This window comes from Lactuca serriola, chromosome 4 (genome assembly GCF_051521515.1).
Source record: "Lactuca serriola cultivar US96UC23 chromosome 4, Lser_US96UC23_V15, whole genome shotgun sequence".
NCBI classification, from domain to species: Eukaryota; Viridiplantae; Streptophyta; class Magnoliopsida; order Asterales; family Asteraceae; genus Lactuca; species Lactuca serriola.
This window is the reverse complement of record NC_136411.1, coordinates 44,916,390-44,938,498: the sequence shown is the minus strand read 5'-3', so window position 1 is coordinate 44,938,498 and position 22,109 is coordinate 44,916,390. Positions and strand designations below refer to the sequence as shown.

The 22,109-nt window shown below is 34.3% G+C and overlaps 1 protein-coding gene across 1 annotated transcript; it reads right to left on the bottom strand.

Annotated features, from left to right (window-relative positions):
- Positions 1-16,687: 16,687 nt before the first annotated feature.
- Positions 16,688-20,394, bottom strand: ATSUV3 (ATP-dependent RNA helicase). The gene is made up of 16 exons (XM_079038658.1): positions 20,157-20,394; positions 19,722-19,785; positions 19,471-19,592; positions 19,201-19,391; positions 18,988-19,128; positions 18,778-18,900; positions 18,582-18,659; positions 18,323-18,491; positions 18,136-18,248; positions 17,948-18,028; positions 17,733-17,798; positions 17,581-17,645; positions 17,450-17,495; positions 17,248-17,364; positions 17,047-17,138; positions 16,688-16,956 (listed from the first exon to the last, which is right to left on the bottom strand). The coding sequence occupies exons 1-16, from the start codon at positions 20,218-20,220 to the stop codon at positions 16,884-16,886; spliced, it is 1,605 nt and encodes a 534-aa protein (XP_078894784.1). The 5' UTR covers positions 20,221-20,394; the 3' UTR covers positions 16,688-16,883.
- Between the last annotated feature and the right edge of the window lie 1,715 nt (positions 20,395-22,109).

Sequence of the window (22,109 nt, the reverse complement as noted above, 5' to 3'; positions counted from 1 at the left end):
ACAGACTCTGAAGAAAAAGAAGCGAGCCACTCGCAGACAAAGAACTCCAACTCCAAGTGTTGAGGATGATTCGGAGTCCAACACCATCTCAGATGTTCGCAGTCCAGAGCGAGTCCAACACGAACATGACGATACAGCTCCGACTTCGCATCCTATGGTTTAGGAGCCTATAACTACGAATCATGAGGTAACCTTTTCTATGCCAACTTTAATTCCAATTATAGATGATTTCTTTCAAGATTTTACACCACCCTCACCCACTGCTACAACAACATCGATCTCGATTGCTCCTTGCCCAAACATTTCTATGGGTGTTTCGCAACCTCAAGATTCGATTTCATTTTCTATTCCTCTCTTCACAGACTCAACAACAACCACCAGTTCGCCACCAATCACTGCCTAGGTATCTGATATGGGGGCAAGGGCTTCTGGTTTTTCTGTTGGTATAGAGTCCACTCCCATCTCACCACTTCTTCAAGATGATCCAGTTATTATATTTGGTGATGATCAGGACGTTTTTGAGAATTTTCATTATAGTCCTTTCATTGTCCAACCAAAGAGTGATGAAGATGATGCTCCCATGACCACAAAGCAGTTCAAGGTACTGAATTGCAAGTTGGGTTCTTTACTTGAGTCCACCAAAGCCTCGTCCAGCAATGAATACTCTCAGGCCTCTGTCAAAGCCTTCCTTGAAACATTCACTAAGGAGCATGCTTCCAATCTCGCTCGTAAAGCAAAGGAAAATTTGAAAGCTCAGAAAATTATCTTTCCTCTATGGACACTGGAACGAATTTTGAATGAAGTCGTCGACTATCTGAACGTTTACCGGCTAGAGCCCGTTAGATCATTCGAATTAAAGAACTCTTCGGATTTACAGCTTGATATGCCTATTACGCCAAAGGCTTTTCTGTTTCGCAATTTTGACAAGATTGCGAATGTCTCCCCTACTGACAAAGGTGTTAATCGGGTGCTCTTTTCGTTTTATCTAAAGCACATGAGGCCACAATATAAAATGTGGAGCTCAAATAAGATCATTGTTGTTAAGGTGTTCAGACCAATTAAAACTAAGAGCTTCATTAATGCTCGTTTCAAGGTTGCTCGTGGGGCTGTGAGTTCAACACACAAATTTACTCACGTAGATCTGCCCTGCCTCAACCCATTCAATTGGATTTCTTTGTTACTTCCACTACTGAAGGATCAACAGAAATTCAATCCTATCATTGCACATCTAAAATGAATGTTGGTATGTTACATCCAAGAGGTTGGAAAGATGGACGTGGAGATTGCCACTATTCTGAATAAGAAACGTACAGTTCTCCCCAAGGAGCCTCCGAAGGATCTTGATACGATGACGTTGGGGAGGATACAAAAGAAGGATTGGAGCGTCGCTTTTCATGTAAGAGAAAAACCAGATGCGAACTTTCACAGAGTCTGCTTCTTTTTTTCCAGATAAACATTTATACTCCTCCTCCTGTCTAGAATATATCGTGGATTTTATTAGTCATAATAAAGCGAACAGTGTTGCGGACAAGAGATGTTTTTTTGACATGATCAATTGGTATGTCCTAGTTCGCAAGACTATGTTGGGAATTATGCCGAAGTTGTTTAAAGTTCAAAAGCGCCAACAACAATGAAAGATATATCTTCCTTATTGACACAAAGGGGGAGATTGTTGGGGTTATATTATGTTGTGCCAATTATTGTATTGTATTTATTCAATCTTTTATAACGACATGAGCCTCTCCACCCGGTTCTTTATTGTGCTAGGGTTAGAGTATAAATAGTGCATGCATGCACCGTGTTTTAAATTAATGATCTTGTAACCCTACACTGCCTTTACAGTAGCAGTTCTTTGTCGAGCTCTTCTAAGGCAGTGCTTTTCAATCATTCAGCACAACTTTGATCTCCATTCTTTGTGTTTGATTCTTTTACCTGTTTTGATCTATCGATCTTATAGTTTTAATCTTATCACTTACAATACACCTTAAATGATGTATGCCATACCTAGCATTGGAACTCAATACTATTGCAATTAACAATTTCACAAGCAGCAATAACATCCTGTTTTTGGAATCAAAATGTCAATGTTCGTTTTTTCAGTTAACACTTGTTCGAATATAGAGAACCATCGTTTCATAACTTACCATGAATACTACACCCATTTTTGTTCAGTTTGCTGGAATGGAAACATAGGAATGGATTGAACAAAGTAATGCAATGGAAGGGGTCACTACATTCTATTATCATGTGTTGGTTGATTTGAAGGAATGGAATGAGCCTAGTGAAAATGTTTTTTGTCATGTACACTTAGAAAATAAATGAGTGACTTTAACAGTTTGTGACCAAACTGCCCCTATATATAACTCTGTTGGTTAAAAATGAGTGACTTTAATAGTTTGTAACCAAATTGCCCTTGTATATAATTGTTTTTTGGTTGAAAATGAGTAACTTTAACAGTTTGTGACCAAACTACCCCTGTAATTCATAAGTTCAAGATAAATAACTAGAAAACATTGATATCATTTAATTTAGACCAAAACTATTTCATTCTAACATGCTTTTCAATATGAGATATCTCTGTGTATTTTCAGATTGTTTGTATGTTTGTTAAAAGGGATATGATTTTTCTGCTTAAAAAAATGATTCAGCATCTTGTTCCACCTGTTGCTTGTTGATACATAATATCTCAAAACACTTATGTAATTAATGCAATAAAAGATAGTCATGAAAGTATGATGTTATTGTATATAAATAAAGTAAGAACAGAAATTGTTGATTTGATATAGAAAGTGTAGGATTACCGATTCATGGAAAAAAGCTAATTGTGACCAAACTACCCATGCAGTCAAATATGGCATAAATTGTTTTGCTTTGAATGTGGGTAGATTTGCTTTGTATGTTTGTGACCAAACTCCCCCTGGCAGTTGCTTTTGGGTTTTTTTTTCTTTTTCTTCTTTTTAATTGAAACAAGCTAATTGTGACCAAACTACCCCTGTAAAGAAAATATCATTTGTTCAGAGGGGCATTTCTGTAATTTTTTAATTAATGTAAAGATTAAAATATTGAGGTAGGTACAATTAAGCTTCTTTGAGGTCCATTCCAGCATTTGTCACCATTTGAGAAGAGCATGACTCTGTATGACTCATCAAATTTCTCCCATTGCCTATTATTTATATATAATAAAAGAAAAAAAAAACATTTGAGAAATTTAATACACAATTTTTCAGTGAAAATCAATTAATTAATGAAAAAAACACATACCCTAAAGTAGTTGTGCTATGCCCCTCCACTTGAGTGACATCCTTAAAGGGACAAACTTTGTAAACATACATAAAGTGATTTAAAAAAATCAAAATTCAGTAAAATGAAAAAAGAAAAAAAGTAACAATAGAAAAAAAAAAGTAAATTTAATAACTTGTTCTCTTTGATCTCAAAACAATGACCATATAACGAATAAAACTCCTTCTCAGGTCCTGTAATTTCCACATCTTGATGTACCTCTTCTATATTATCATAAGATGCATCCTTTCCATCATCATCACTGTGTGTAGATTCAACACCATTGTCAAATGAGCCCATGTTTGGATCCTAATAAAAGATCAAGATGTGAGAACTTTGCAAAAAAAAATCAAGATTCTTTGTTCTCTAATCTCATTTTCGTTATGAGAGCTACTTTCTTTGGATTCTTGCTCTTCAACATTCACTTTTTCTTCACTTTTTGATCCTTCAAAGTTGCTTCTTCAGCTTCTTTTTTCTGTTTCTCCTCTTGTTCTTTCTGCATACGTTCTTTCTCCTCTGCTTTCTCTATTTGTTCCTTGCAATCTAGAAATTTTTAAAAAAAAAAAGTTAAAAGTAAATTATGTGAAGACACTAGAAAGAGAATTTACAAAAGTACCCTTGAGCTGTTGAACAAGCCCTTTAAGAATGGCATAAAGTGTAGTAATTTTTTTCATTCAACCCTTCAAATTATATAAACAAGGGTGTGAAAAGAAGCAAATACTAAAGCATGATACCTTAATATGAAGACTTGACCCCACCTATAAATATAACAACATTCTAGAACAAAAAACTGTAACAGATACCATATTAGGATAACATATATATATATATATATATATATATATATATTTCATAGCAGATTGGACTAAAGATAAGTACAGTATTCAAGAATCACACTCACTCGGTGCATTCATTGAGAGAAGTAAGAAGTTTTGTAAGTGTATTGGTGGTAAAAATTAAATGGTTCCAAGTATAAAATTACCACAAGTGTCATTTCGATGTTTATGGGATCCTATTGAATTAATTTTATTTTGTTTTATAAAAAAAAAAGGTATAGATCGATGTACCATGACTTTGCGTTGGTTGATTGTGGCACAATCACCAAGAGCATATATGTTGGTGGTTCCTTCAACTTGAATCCATTCATCAGTTGCTAATACACGTCGATTTGCCTAAACAACAGAAAGAGATAGGCAATTAGGCATCAGCATCTTATTGAAATCTCACATCCTGATCAATTTGCTTCATGAAGTCCATGACAATAGGGCGAGTTGCAATACCCGTTGACCAAACAGCCATCCCGTAAGAGCAACAGAGATTTTGAAGTGAAATTAGAGGTTGAAGGTTGATGATTTCTGTGAAATATATTAGGAAACCAGGAAAAAATATAACAAAAATGAACCTGTATGAGAGGTTGAAGGTTTCTGGTGTAGCTGTGGGGTGCGATGGTCTCCATTTGGTGGTGGCTTCATAGGGAGGCAATGGCTAATAGCGGCGAGCATAGAGGGTTCGTTACTTGAGGAACTGAAGATCGAGAGAAGTAGATGGAGGGTCTATGAACTGAAACCCTCGTTCCAACAATAGTCGTGGTTCCAACAACTGTACCCCTTTGATTTCAATTTCATGGCCTGGTGACCAAAAAACCTTCGATTTCACTAAGAACCGGAACCCTAGTTCCAACAATAGTCGATTTTGTGGCTCTATATAGATTTTTAGGCACGAGACTCCTTGATTTCTGCCGACTGGTGTGGGAGAAATGACAAGCGACTGTGGTTCTCCGATTGAGGGTTTTTGGATATTTTATTGAGCAAATTAGAGGGGGCAGAGAATAGGTGGAGACATCGGTCGAAGATCGGAGAATTGGTGATGGTGCGATGTTGTTGTGGGAGAAAAGAGCACTGACAGTGAGAGAGACATCGTGGTTCTTCGATTGAGGGTTTTTTTGGTATTTGATTGTGACAGATAAGAACGTTGGAAAGAAAGTAGAGGAGAACATGGCGGTTATACAAACTTTTGGGAATTTCATTTTCCCCGTAAGCTTCTAAAGAAGAGAACGTATGTTTATGAAAAAAATTACTATAAAACGACATGAGTACACGACACACGTTTTATCATATGCGCCCTCCATGTTTTTTTTGACACTAATTTTAGGGCACGCACAAATGTGTGTCATTTATCCTTTAAATTTTGTGACAGCTTGCATATTTTTAGCTCACACACTTTAGTGTATCATAAAACCATGTGTGTCATGGTTCGCGCATCATTAAAGGCCGGTTTTCTTGTAGTGTAGCCTTCTTACTATTACCTGTTATACAAATAAATTGTGATACAAATAAATTGAGTGGGTCAGGCTTAGGATTCCGGTGAACACATAAGGTTTTCAACCTACAATAATATAATTAAAATCTTTTAAATATATATTTCACACTCAAAAAATTAACCTGATTACCCATTCTCATTATTCTCACTCCCTGATCCTAAAACAATAATCTCAATGTACCTATCCTAAAGGATCATTGTAAGCAACAAGTAGATAATATTACCTAGGGGATTTCTTAGTAATATAATTCACTAAAGGCAACCATGGGGGGTAAAGTACATCGAATGAACATACAGTTCATTAACACCTACAAGTAATGAGTATGTCAGTGTTCCACAAGATTGTCTAGAATAATCAGTGATCGTCATATATACTATGCTAGATGACTGATCACAACGGTACAATATTACAATAATGATCAGGGCTTTACACCATTTCTTTATCTTTCATAACCATTCACTACCGAATATGATTTAAGATTTTAAGTATGATATTTAAAACAAATCAATACTTTAACAATATATTCAAATAAGCATTGTCTTGTCATGCTAAAACACATGTATCATAAATACATATAAATATCACATATAAAATTAAGCAATTAAAATAATGTTGTATTTATGTATAAGATGAAAGTAATTATGCACTCACTTATTAAAGGTGAATGATTTGTGGAAAATTTAGATCTTCGACAAATACTTTTGTTTTCTCTTTTTAAACGACCTATATACAATTATTACTAAGTCTTAGTCATCATTTTATATTTTTCGAAACTATAATAATAATATTTTAGATTTATTAATAATCCCAAAAGAATACTGACTTATAGCTGATAAGGAACACCACAAAAGATCGTATCGGAGGTAGATCCGTCTGGTATACAGAGTAAATTATTTGGGAATTCCACTTTAAACACGACACATATCTAGCCTAGACATCACTCTCATAAGTAGATCGATCAATATAACGACTGGTATTACTGATAAATCTTCACTACAAGAAAAAGAGCCTTTTATGACACGCAACCACGACACTCGTTGCTTTATATTATGCAAAAGAGAGTGGCATTAAAAAAGCGTCCTCTCTTCAAAACATTTAAGGATTTAGGTCATGCATTATTGCGTGCCCTTCAATTAGTGTCTCATGTGAAAAAATAAAAAACACGGAGGGCACAAGTGCGTCATCTGTGAATATCGTTTTATATTTTTTTTAAAGAAATGCGGGTCTCCTTAAAGGAAAATGAAATCCCCAAATTTTTTAAACCCCCGCCTTCTTCTCCCTCATCTCCACCCCGGCCCTCACCCACATCCGCCGCCTCCAATCATCGTTGCCTCCTCTAGCCTCAGACTGCACGTACTGTTCGTCTTATAACAAAATCGTAAGGGATCTAGGGTTTTTTCAAAAGGATGCTCTCTGCAAAGTTTGTTACATCTGCTCACTTTCGCTCACCTCTTACCTCCGGAGACCTCCGCTCAACTCTTCCCACTGGCGACCTCGAGCTCATCTCACCTCACCGAGACTGCGACGACTGATCAATTTTACAAGCCTTCGTTTAAGAGCCAACCATTTACGACTCCTCAAGCTGACAAGAATATGATTTAGGGATCGTTACATTATTCCTATGACAAACTTACAAGGAGATTAAGGGCATTGCGACTTATCCTTGTCGCCATCTATGAACTAGTGAAGCCCTATATAGGTCCGATTCAAGCATCGTTTAAGGTATAGGTAGCCTTTCATCCTCCACAAATCAATGTGCAAGTTGTCTTCGTTGTTCCTCCCATCAGGTAAGTTGATGGTCGCTCATTCTCGACCATCTGTATTCTCTCTCTCTCTCTCTCTGTCTCTCTCTCTCTCTCTCTCGATATTTCATCTCCATTCTCCCATTTCTGTTGAATAATGTTTCTATGTTGAGAAAACTTCAATAGATTCCATAAATTAGGGGTCCACTGGAAGTCGATCTTATGATGACAGGTTTCAAGAAAAAAGATGGGACGAAACAACCAACATCTGATGTTGAAATATGCATCCGTTTCCGTTTCAGTTTCATCCCTTCATGTGTACATTAGGTTTTTATCAAAGTCATATATGTTATGGAATATGGATCACAAATTGGAATCGATGGGGTTAATACCTTGTTTCATCAACAGTTTTTACATTCATCTGTGGTATGGTGTCATGAAAACCAAAACAAGAAGATAAATGGGAAAAATGATAAATTTTTACCAATTTTGGTTCAAAAGAAACCAGTTTTTGTTATTTTTTAAGATTGGTTCATTCAAATGGAAAAAAAATGTATAATGTTTTAGTTTGTGTTTGCAATTTTAAACTTTAATGTAGGTGACCTGAAATGAATATGTGAGACTGATCTTGGCCTTGTTTCTCGATGCTCTCTGACTAAACATGTTTTTAAGATGAGCAAACAGTACCTTGCAAAATTAGGGATATGAATCAAAGCATCAATATTGTTCTGGTGCATCTTAATTGTCATATTTGGAACTCAAGTTTGAAGTCTATTTGGAATTTAAAGTCGGGATTCCAAAATTGGAGAGGCATTTTGACATTCCCGTTAGTCGATCTTTGAATGCTATGAACAAGGAGATATATGATTAATAATCCGTAATACTTTAATGGCTGTTGTAGACTACTTACAAATTACAAATTCCATACCAAAAGTGATTGATTAAACATTGAATTCATCCATAATTCTTATCAGTTCTACTGGAACATCATCACCTGCTGTTGCCACTAATGCTGGTAGTACAGATTGGTTTGATCATTCATACTTCCTGGAGTGTATGAGGTACATTTTTCTATCTTCCGTGGTTCTAGTTGAGTTCTATTTCCTATATCATTGCTAATTATTTCTGTTTTCGAGAGAAATTGCAACATAAATTGTAGTTATTTACAATTGTTGAGGATTACTTATTTTTTATTGTGTTACAGGATTGTGAATTGATTTATCTTGTTGAATAAGAACCTATGTGGGTATCCATTAACATGTGTTCTGTGCACTATATTTAGGACAAGAGGGCATTTTAGTCATTTCCTTTTCTTTTCTCAGGGTGACAGTATCCTAGCAGATTCAGGCACAGAGCAACTGGAGTTATTTATGTTGATGTTGGTGGGATTGTTTTATGTTGATGATGCAAATAGTCTTTCAAATGCCTTTGAGAAGGTAATTGGCATTTTGATGGTGAATTAGCTCCTGATAGAATCTCTGTTATGGCAGGTGTGAAAGAGCTGAGAAAAATCGCCCCTTTGAGAAGGTAATTGGCATTTTGACTTTTTTTTCTATTACCCTCTGACTTTGACTTTCTTTTTAATTTTTATGCACCATTCTTAATATATTTGATTTAGTTTTCTAATTTAGTAGGAAACCCAATCTAGATCCTTTTGATATTCTATTCGATGAGCAGGGCCTAGAGGTCAGATTCCCTTAAGGAACAATGGTACCCATGAATTCTTTCAACATATTGCACTATTATTCAGCCTTTTAGGGCTTAATGCTTCATTTTTCCTTAAGTTTAATAGCAACATACTTTCATGGATTTTTTTTGTTTACATTGGTATCCCTCTTCAGTTTTTTCTTATTATGGGGGTGTAGGTCAAAAGTTTTGGGTGAAGTTGGAGGCTGAGCTTGTCAATACCACAGGGGCTGCAAAGACTACTCGGAAAATAAGGTTTGTGACTTGTTTCTTAAGTTGCCTACACAAATTTGTTGTGTTATGTAGTAATAAAATTCTTTTCTTTCTCAATTGAAAACTCAATTGAAAATAAGGTTTAAGGGATCAGTAATTGGATTGGGGTGGTGGGTGGGTTTGGATTAAAATTCTTTTCTTTCTCAATTGAAAACTCAATCTGAAAATTATAGATAAGTCATAGTATTTTTATTTCAACCATCGACTAATTTGTAGTTGTGTACAACGAAAGAAAGAGGGGCTACTTGGCACTTATTTGCGGAAATGCACTATGAAATCAATAGCCTGACCAACTGATGCCATCAGCCATAACCATAGCCATAGCCATAGGAAAGAGAAACAATAACTAACTGAATTGGAACGAGTAATATAAAATAACAACCTATTTCCTCATACTGAAGAACAACATTCTACCATGTTTTCCAACTCAGGGTTTAGGGTTACATCACACATCATTTTTGCACAATATCAAGGATTTTGTACTGCTAACATCGTGTGGATTCATTTAGCTGAACATTCATGAGTCAATTAACACTACTCAAAAAGAAAGGTGTATTCAAAGAAATCTAGACAGACACAATTACAAATATCTATCTAGACAAGAGGAAGGTTATCGGTACTCTTCTATGTAGGGGTTTGGAAGTTCCTCATCTTTAGCTGGTCTTATATCTATACAGGTCTGAACCAATTTAGCATGTCATCATATATACTGCAAGTGTAGAAACTAAACAAATAAATTATTTTCCCTAAGCATCAATACATATATATGTTTAATTCATCATGCTTTCAAATAATTGGGATGAAAGAAGCATTATTTTTTATCTTATGATATAGTAAGGGATACAGTGTCATGTAGCACTTACATCTATTAAATTAAATTACTTCTTAAATAAATAGTGCAGAAAGCCCCTTCCCTCCCTCCCTCCCTCCAATATTTATTGTGCTTTCTCCAAAACAGAAACACATTAAGAGAGCATGAAAGAATAGAAAAAAAATTTGGAAATCTTATGCTACCGACCGATTTCAAGAAGCAAGCAGAAAGTAACTGAGTTGTGTTTCTGGCCACCACTCTAATCTTAATGGTAGCAGCTGATGACTTCATAACTATACTAACAATAATAGCCTCTAACCACTCTAAATTTTATGCTACGGACTGATTGTTTAGAAGGATCTGGAATCTGTCAAAGGAATTGGAATTTGAAGGAATTCCAATCTATTCCGCCTTTGGTTGGCAGAAATGGGAAGAATTTCAATTTCATTCTTTTTTATGTTTCTGTTTGGTTTGTTGTATCTTTTGTCAATTGATTTGGGATTTAAAATGTGACTTTGACAACATTACCATTTCTAACTTTTCATCAAAAAAAACTTTTATAAACAAGAAAAGAGATATCCAAGTTAAGGTTGGTAGATTGATATAACAACGTTTTCTTTTGGTTTGTATAAGAATTTGCCGTGATTTTTTCTTACCATTTATGTGTTCATTTCAAAATTTGCAGCTGCTGCAACAACTCCTATTCCTTCAGCATGTAATAATCATTTCAATGTATTTCGTCCTCCTTTCCACTCCCAAAGTAAAAAAGTTTAAACATCATTTATCAGGACCGGACACACACACGGTTGATGGGAAAATAAGAAACTAGTTGCTTCTTTATCCTTTTTCTTTTTGGTTATTTTTAGTGGTCAATTTCATTCCCTTATTGTGTGTCTAGTCAACACTATAGTAACACTTGGTAGAGAATGGTTGGAGGATTGTAGTGTTAAGTAGGATTAGTTGGGTGGGGTTTTGTTGGTTGGTAAATTTGTTGATTGTATCTAGCAGGTTTTAAGTGGTTTGTTTGTTCCTTTTGTTTCAGGCAGAAGTGCAACTTAATTAATTTCCAGAAAAGAAGGGGCCATGGAATCTTTTCTTTGTTACATCCACGGTTCAGCGGTGTGTTAGGCGAAGCTCTAGACTTGGCTGATAGATGGAGCAGGGATGTGGTTAGTAGTTGAGTTAAATCAGATGTTTTGTTTCAACTAATAGTTATATATTTAGTTTTCCCTTTGATAGTTTAATGTTAGTTTGGTTCAGATAACTGTTGAGAAGGTTGTTTTGGAACAAAGCAATAGCCAGTATGAGCTTCAAGGCGAATACGTGTTGCCCGGGTCACGAGCTGGAAATGAAACAAGAAAAGGGAACTTACTAAGAAGAGCAATGGCTGGTCATTTAGGGAGTGTGATATCTTCTATGGGTCGCTGGAGAATGAGGCTTGAGGTTCCACGTGCTGAAATTGCTGAGATGCTTCCACTTGCTAGGCTTGTTTCCCGAAGTACCGATCCAGCTATTCAGTTTAGATCAAAGGTCATCCTCATTCATTCATTCATTCATTTATTAACTTTTAGTCTATCATCGAAACCCAAAAAGCTCTCATCTAAATCGAATGTCTTCTATGTGCAAAACACATGAGAATGAATGAATGAATGCCCTCTACCAAAATATAGCAAACACAGCCAATCCTAATCCTGTTCATATACCATAAGAGAGTAAAGTAAAGCAGGTTCCATTCCCATACATTGGTTTGGTAAATTGACTAAATAAAGTAGGTTGTTATTTGTAGCAAAGCTCTATCTAGTCTAGGGGTATATAAATATTATATGATTTTAGGTGATGTTGTTCCCCATTACCTTAATGTTGATCTTGCATTGGGAGATATACGTGTTGCAAAGTGTATCAAGTCTGACTACCCATGAATCCTATTGGAGGAAGCTCAAGGTTCTTTACTTCTCTTACACTGTATTAATCCATCTTCACACTTATTTTGTAGTTATGTTTTTTTTGTAGGCAATATAGATACTTTGAGCAAGTTCATACATTTAGAGTCAATGAGCGGTGTTACTGAGGGAGAGTGGAGACAAGTGAGGCACACATTTAAAAAAATCAGCACAAATCTTGTTTACAGTGAGGCACACATTAGGTTATTAGAACTATTAGTTTGTAAATGTTTGTTACAACTTCTATTGATTTTTTTTATCTTTCCATGGAACGATTATTTGTATGACATTAAATTTATGCAATGGATTCTATTTTTTGTATATGATATTTTATTTTCTATTATGAAACATTAAATACAAATTTAATTTGAAAATAAGTAAATCTATAAATAATATATTTTTTTAAACATTTAAAATTATGATACGCAAAAATGTGTGTCATCTTCATTTATGACATGGCCTTTCTTGACAGGGGATTTCTTAATACGCATTGCGGGTCATTAACACGCGCGTCGTAAGGTTACGACACGCGAATGCGTGTCGTCTTTCTTTATGACAAGGTCTTCCTTGATACGCATTGCGTGTCGTAAACGCGCGTCGTAATTGCGCGTCGTAAATGAGCGTCATAAATGTGTGTCGTCTCTCTTTATGACAGGACCTTCCTTGACGCGCATCTGCGCGTCGTCTAAGCCTTTTACGACGCGCAATGAGCGTCGTAAAAGGTTGTTTTTCTAGTAGTGCTTATTTATAAGTTCATAATATCGACTATGAATATAAATATAAGTTACACTTAAAGCGTAGTAAGTGCAACTTAACTTACAGAGTATTCTAACAAAAATTCGGAAAGTCGCGGACAGAACTTCGATGCCTAACACTTCTTTATGTTAGGCATTCTGTTATAGCAACTCCTCATTGCGAACACTTAGAGACTCCAAAAAGTTAGAATTTTAGAGAGAGAAACCCGAAGTAAGAGGTGTGGAGAATAAGGAGTGTTTAAGTTGTTATTTATAGGTTGTTTTCAAAGGGGGTGTGTCACGCCTTTTGCCAAGCGTGTTGCGCCTCAACTTGGCGACAAGGCTAGAACCTGGTGCTGCATGTGGCAGACACAAGTATTCTCATAATTTCAAAAAATCACATCTCTCACATACAAGCTCCATTTTCGATTTTTTTTTTATATCCCTGGTTTTGTATCGACGAATACTACGACTTTCATTTAGACTTTGTCAGTTAATTCTCATTCTATTTTAATTTTACAGTCTATGAAGATTACACTATAAAAGATTGTGCAAAACTCATAACTCCTTCATATAGAGTCTGTTCTCAACTTTCTCTATATCAAAGGTCTTGTATTTACGAGGACATGAACTTTCGTTTAGATTGTTTTTTCTAACAAGCAACTTATCTTCGTTTCACTTTTTATAACATATATTGTTGTATCGGGTTGAACGTGAAACTTAGAAAAAATCATAATTTCTTTATATGAACTCAGGTTTAGGCGTTTTTTATATGTACAGGCTCGTGATCATGACCTCTACGACTTTTGTTTAGATTATTTATCATAAGTAATATTTTATTTTTAGATGTTTATTTTGCCTTATTTATTAAGTTTTAAAATAATTTTTTATACAAATATCATATACACATAATATCCGTTCGATTTTCACGCACATTATATATATATATATATATATATATATATATATATATATATATATATATATATATATATATATATCACATTCATATAAACACATATTATGTTTGAATACTTTTTTTTATTCATTAATTCACAAGAAAAATTACATCATCGACTGACGTAATTGCATATTTTCTAAGAAATGTCTTGCGAGAAACGTGATCGTTACAAATAAAATAAAGTGTTTGAGCTTAGACGTTTTGGTTAGGCCATGTAAGTATATTTATGGATTAATTAATTATAATATTTTGTCATTATGTGTCACGAAGTTACAAAAACATCATTGGAAGTTAAGTAGCACATCGTCTACAAGCTAAGGGGGGTTTTTGATGGGATTAACATAAACATACAATCATATGTGTGCATGCAACCCTAATAAGATCTATGTCTTCTCAAATTGAACATACCATATGAACAACATCATGTAAACCCTAGATCTATAGATAATAATCAAAAAATATAAATAAGGTTTATGAAAAATACCTTTGATTGTTGTGTAGTAACAACAATCTAAAAACCTTGTAGATCTTGAAACTTGAGAGCAAGTACCACAAGTGTAATACCTCTAATGAATCACAAACACACTTAGCAAGAGGATGATATGTGAGAGGGAGGAAGATGCTTCAAAATTTGGCTACAACTCTCTAGTGTTTCTAGTGGCCGAATTTCATAAGGGTATGGGTCTTTATATACTGAAGTGACTTAAAGCCAAAGCTAGGGTTAAGAGTAGGAAACCTTACTTGCTTTGCTTAAGGACCAAGCAAGCCTAATCCCTTCCATCCAAAGCCCTTGGACGAAAATTCTAGAGCTTCTATAGAAGATTTTCATCCAAGCCTCTAAAGAGGGTTCTCAAGCTTCTTTCCTCAACTATCATTAAATTACCAAAAAACCCCTTCACTTTTAATTAATTCAATTAATCCTAAAATTAATTCCAATTAATTTATGATTAACTATTAATTAAATAATATGATTTCTAACTAATACTATATGATTTACATAATACATTAATAAATCATTCATTCCAATTTATTAATCAAATTAATAAATTCTTCCTCTTTCTCGATTAATCATCTTGTCTAGTTGCTAATATGAAGGCAACCCAAAAGGACTGTGCTACTATCAATTCAAGTATGTATCAATTATAGTTATGAGCTTAGACACCTAATCAAACAAGTTTATACCAAGAGTATGTGTCCCTAAAACTATTTTGATGCTTTTATTGATTTATTTGATATGTTATACTTCTTATGTAAAATGTACATACTATAAGGATTTTGTGTATTCCTGAAATCTATTTTAAAAGTGATTTATTTCTTTAGGGAAAACTCTTGTTTTGAACTAAAATTATTTTAAGCGTCTTACTTGTGCATTCATAGATGATAGGTTGACGTGTATGGCAATTTGGACTTTGGATCCCTAAACTTTGTTAGAATATCCTATAAAAGGGTTGTAAGTAGCATTCTAGAATGTTATTTTTTATAAGTAGCATTCTATAAGGTTTGTATACTTCCTTTTTGTTAAAATGTCATCTTATATTGTATTGTGATTTGCTATAATTTGAAATGTCTTTTCTCAAAAGGTTTTATCCTAAGGATCATGGGGGGGGGGGGGGGGGGGGGAGGACTTGGGATTGGATCGATCACAACCATCCATCTCTCTCGAAAAATTTGCACCAAATCGGGCTTTTCAATCATAACACTTGTATTTTGATATATACTTAATTTGAAAAATTATGAAGACCAAAGACAATATTAGCTCTTGGATATTTTAGAAGACATTGTAATTTTACTATGTAATGATTGTAAGCTATTAAATTAAGGTATTTTATTCATTACTTTTGTTACACACACTTACACCCTCGTAAGCATTATAACTTTGCCATTAGGGACCTTTATCCGCAAAACGTGATTTTAAAACGATTTTATTTTATAAAATTACTTCAAGTTTGAATTTAAAAGACCATTTAAAATGGCCCACGTGATGGATGTTTCCAAAAAAACGTATGTTCTATAGAGATTACATCTCTTTGTTCATAGATTTCATGCATGAATCATGATGACACTTCCCCATCACATCTTCAAATTCAAATGGATCATCATGCAAAACATCAAGTACATACTCCGAGCTTTACATCAAATCTCGTGTTGGCAAACAATCAATATTTATACCTTTTCCAAGGACGTTATGCACATTGGGTTCTCTTAGTAGCCTCCTCGCAAACAATACCATTATTTTCAACTTAATTCGAATCCTCCCATCACTGGTAATATCCACCCATCACTGGTAATATCCATTAAGGGTCGAATCGGGAAAGTGAGATCTCAATTGTTGCCTCCACATTCTGAACAATGGTGATGATAGGAGATGTAAAGGCACCTTAGGGGGAAGGTCCTTAATGGAATGAACTCAAAAATTATATCACACAATCCCCAACACAATTGTTTAGAGAAAAGTTTAACACAACTCAAGTTTACAAAAAATATATATATATATATATATATATATATATATATATATTCTCAATCATAAAAATAGATGCAAGAAAAGAAAGTAAAGAAGATAGGAAAGAAGACTTGTACATCGAACACCAATATTTAGAGTGGTTTACACCTTGGAGTCGAGTCAACTCCTATAGACACTTTAAAGTGGTCTCAAACTGTTGTACAAGAGCGATACTATTACATTACAACTAGTCACTATAATGAGATAAAGACTTACTCAAGCTAATTAAACACTTACATAAAGATAATTTTAAATCTAAATAAAATTCAAGAAAGCATAACAAAAAAGTTGAATAAATCGATTAAAGAGAAGAAGCAAAACATGTGTTATACAACTTACAGTGTTTCTACTAAGCAATGGATGCATAAAGATATTAACAAATGAATTTTATAGTTTATTTTTCTAGTATGTAAAATGTAACACATGTGAGATAAACTATAACCGCATCAAAACATGTTCTTCATTGAATTTTACATGATCCTGCATCAGATTAGTAGTACAATTGCTTGTTTGTTAAGCTTTTAATACCTGAAAGTGGTCGTGTCCAATAGCTATATTCAATGTTCTTCTCTTTGATGTAATCGAATGAAACAAAAGTTATATTTTAGAGATTAGACTGAAACGTCTGTTGAAGCTATCGAAATTGTTTTAACTTTTTTGGCATCGGCTTCTGAACCCCTAGTCTTTCCAAAAACTCCTCAATCAACCTGAAATATTAGATTCGCAAAGTTAAATTAGGGTTTAATAACTTTCGTAATTAAAAAAAAAAAAAAAAAAAAAGGCCTAAGATTACTTACATGCCACAAATTGATTTTTGTGATGATGCGAGATCTCGATCTGGGAAGGAATCTTCAAGCCGGAAGCTTAACCACACGTAAAGTTCCAAGACCTTGAGATATAAGACAAAGTATGGTGTTAGATAATCATTATAATAATAAATTGTTTTTTATTATTTTTTATAAATATTAAGAAAGAAAAAAAAAGACGAGAGGCTTAACCTTATGAATAGATTCAAGTTCCTTGAGTTCAGTTTGAGTCTTTGGGACTTTCAGCGTGCCTGGAGTAAATATTTCTCTAAGTCGCACAATGCGTTTCTTTGCATACGTATGTGCAAACTAATTTACAAAAAATAAATTTTGTTATCATCAACTAAAAAAAATATTTCAAAGAAACTAAATATTATAATAGATAATTAATTACCTGTGTGAGACCCTGAGATAAGATTTCATCACTCATATCAGCAGGACTATAGAAAAAAAAAAACAATTTTCAATAAGTTGAAAAATCAACAAAAAACAAAAATAAATATATTTAAAGGCAAAATGATGTACCTAAGACAAAAAAGGTACTTATCATGCAAGGAAATTGGTAGCTCATCAAGTACTGCAGCAACTTTCTATTGTAATAATTCGATAATTAAAGAAAAATTATATCGAAAATTAGCAAAATTGAGAAATTCCTAAAAGTTTAGCACAAAGCATACCAACATTTCTTCACAATTAGCAATAAAATAGTTTGCTGATAATTTCGCATTCTCTACAAATTGTTCCTGAAGAAAGAAAAATCAAAGATAAATAAAGAGAACTTTGACACCAAAAGTAAAGGGCAGTTTTCGTAATAAGAATATCATTAAAGGGCTTGTTGGGTAACTTCAAACATAAGCAAATGAAAGTAGGAAATAATAAATTAATAACTAACCAGTATTTGGCACAGACCAATATTTAGATGTGAGCGAGAGTACATGTATAAAAGGTCAAAAGTAGGAAATAATCCAGCACTCTGCATCAGAAACATAATTTTTCTTTAATAACCATATAAAAACATTAAAAATGTTTTTTTAATGGTGATAAGAAATGAATATATATTGTATTAAACTATTAATATACCTCTAAAATTGGAGATGGGCAGTTTATTGATGAATGAATCAAGGGTAAGTCTTTTGGATCCAAACAAGTCACTTCACCAACAGGAAATTTAGATCCATATCTACCAGCTCTACCTACAATATATATTGAATTATAAATTATAAATAGATATATAAAAATGTATTATAATGTTGGATATAAAAATTACCAGCAATTTGTTTGATTTCTGGAACAGAAAGTGGACGCATTTCAAATCCATCAAATTTTTCCATTTCCGAAAATATAATTCTAGAAATGTTAAGATTGAGTCCCATTCCAATTGCATCACTTGCTACAAGAACATCAAACTCACTACTTTCATCATTAAACATTGTTGCCTGAAGTTTTCAGAGAAAACATTATTAGTTCAAAAAGTTTTAATGGAATCATATAATTATAAACACAAGAGAAAGAAGTAAATAAAATACCTGCCTTGTTCGAGTCTCTGGAGGCAATGAACCATATACTACAGAACACAAATGTTTCCCATCATCTTCAATTTTTCTCTAACAACACAACATAAACATTTGTAATACATTCTAGAAACTATATATATATATATATATATATATATATATATATATATATATATATATATACACACACACATACATACATACGCACCTTGAGTTTATATATTTTATGACGTGAGAAAGTGACAATGCAATCACCGGTTCTAATATTTGAAAAAGATCCAAGGGGGGTTTTTAAAGGCACTAGTGGTGATAGCCTCTCATAATATTGTACCTAAACAAACAAGAAAAATAGTGGGACAACTTATTTAAGATTTATGACATCATCCACAAACATTATTTCAAATTCAATAGTCAATACCTGTACATTGTCACCAGTGACACTTAAAATTTCTTGAATTAGTGGAACAGCAGCAGAATCTCCACATAAATGAAGCTCATTAGCTGGAATTCCTAAAAGAGCACGTGTAAATGAAAACCCACGTGTCCTGCATCCTAGCATCTGCATATAATTAAAAAGACAATGTTCATTACTTCGTTATGTAACAAAATAAACAAATACTCAATAACAAACCTGAATTTCATCAATAACAGCACAGTCATAATCAGATGTAACATCAGCCATTTCTACTGTGACAGCTTTGTGTTTTGCACCTTCAACAACTTCTTTTTCTTGTCCAGTAATTAAATCACAGGGAATTTTTGCTTTGTTCAATCGTTTTGCTACCTCCCATGCCAATAATCTTAAAGGGCCACAATAGATACCTGATTCAAAAGAGATGCACAAACTTTTAGCAGGATTCTTGTGTGAGAATCTTTACAAAGGGAGAAACAAAATTGATACCAGAAGAACTGAGCTCCAACTTCTTTAATGCATGATATGTCTTCCCACTGTTTGTAGGTCCCACGTGAAGAATTACATTGCGCTTCTTTCTTCGAGCAATTGGATACCATGTGTGAGGGCGACTATAATGTATGTAATAAGTTGTATGAATTCCCACATAAAGAGATAGTAACAATAAGAAAAAAATCATTAAACATCTATTTTGTGTTGAACAACTCGGAAGCATAATCGTGCATATGATGTGTTCTTACGTGAGGTCTGTGAAATCAAACTTCACTGCACCAGTGGAACTGCTAAATTGCCTTGAAGGAACACCTATATGAAGTGAAGCTCAAAATGTTAGATCCCAAATAGATGAATTTGGAGATAAAAATGGATGGGCAAATCTATTGTAACAACGAACACATCACAGTTCATTTACATAGCAAGAACATATGCACTTTCTCTCTTCTCTTAGTTACACCTTCTCTTAGGAAAAGAATCGCGTAAAACCTAGTCTAATTATATGAATTATGTTACTAAACGCCAGCAATAGTTTCCGGATTGTAGTACTTTGTTGTTTCTCCTAGCATAGATTGCAAGTTTTTCGAAGAAAACTTCGAAGCTCGTAGCAATTTTGAATTTTTGAAGAAATGGAATGATAAACGTACAAGGAAAGGAAACTAGGAAAGTATTTTAAAAGGTACCATTGCAGAGAAGAGTACGAGAAACTGTCGACGAAGAGAGTCCCCTGCGAAGCAAGGCCGCCATATATATTGTGTATATATACAAAGAAATGATGCTTTCCCGGTCGCCGGTTGGTGGTCGACGGAAAGAAACACCCTTGCTTAACTGCGCCGGAGGATTCGCTAACAACACGGCCAACGTCTTGGCGGTGTTTGATCGGGTAAATTCGATTTTGACTTTTTTAAGATTCAGAATACCTAAATTTTCAATTGTTTTCTTATCAGAACAAATTAGTGAAATAGTTCTGGGGTTTGGCTAAAGTTGCGCGTTTGGTTCCTATGTTTTGTTTTGCACTCGAATCATCCCCACCTTTTCTTTTTATTACCCGCCTGGTCTCCGGGTCCGTTAGTCGTCAATTCCAAACGTTAAGTCCCCCACAATTCCAAACGTTAAGTCCCCCACGTGCTTCGCACATGAGGGGTATTTTCGTCATTTTATACATGGCGCCTAAATGCAATGCCAATCGTTTCTTCATTCCGATCATTTTACGATCACCTCCCTCTCACACACACACTCTCTCTCACTTAATCTGTAACTCATCAAAATTGAGTAGAAACCCTAACTCCTCAAAATTTTGCAAGAATCATCGAAGCAACAATGGTGAGTTGGAGGATTAGAGCAAACATGGAAGAAATAGACGTTGAAAAACATTACGGTAACCCTTTATTTTCAAAAGTTAAATTTATCACTTACAAATTTCAAGCTAATAAGCTGAAGCTTTCTCTTTTACAACTGGTCATCCAACTATCTTCTCCATTAGATTATTCTATGGTGGAGAGTTTACGAAGTTTCCTGGAAGGAGGTACGTCAAGGGCAAAGAAAGATACATTGATCTATTGGACATTGATGAGTTCTGTGTACACGATATTGATGAGATGATGGAGACCCTAAGTTGTGTTGAGGAGGGTAAGTTGCTTTATTACCACTTTAAAATACCCTTTTTCAAATTTGGACTTTGGGTTGTTTGCATTGGCTAGTGACAGTGACATTAACCATTTGGGTACATACGTGGGTAAACATAAACTGATTGAAGTTTATGTTGAACATGGTAAAACAGTGTTGCATACATATACAATGTCATCTACCCCTAGTAAAGTTAGGACAGAAGAAATCGTTAATCAACCTTCATGTAGTAAAAGGCTATTTTTGGAATGGAAGGAAACTGAAACAGGGGATTGTATTGGATCAAGTAAAGCAGATGTTGTGCCAACAACAGAAACTGAAACTGACCAAATTGATGCCCAATGTGAAACACAAGGTATATTTGATGAATTTGATGAAATTCTAAATGAAGAACCTGGAGGGAATACTCATGAAAATGACAATAGAGATGATGTTGATGATAGTGATGATAGTGAGTTCTTAGTAGACTTAGATAACCTCCTAGATGAACCTGAGATAGACATGAATGAGTTTTTGTTAACTATTGATGAAGATATAGAGTGGGTGGGTGATCTTGGAGGGTCAAATGTCAAGGAAACAGAAACAAGGGAAATTGATGATATTGAGGTTGTAAACAATGAGGTATTCTTATATGAGTCATCATCTGATGAAGGTGGGAGCAACGGGAGAAGAAAATCAATTAAGGCAATTCGAAGGCAATGGAAAACAATGAAGCAAGAGTTAGTGATCCATTCTATGTGTACAAAAAATTCACCTCATCTGAAGAATTGAAAGATGCAATAAGACAACATGATGTGGAGACAAGGAGGGAAATAGACTTCATAAAAAATGACAAAAACAGAGTGAGAGCTATTTGTAAAGGTACTATCCCAGACCTTGGTCAACTTGATCCATGTGGGCCCAGTCAAAGCAATAAAGAAAGTGAAGAAAAGAAGTGTCCATGGGTACTTTATGCTAGTAAGTGGGAACAAGATGTTGACTGGGAGATCAAGACCTATGAAAAAGAGCAT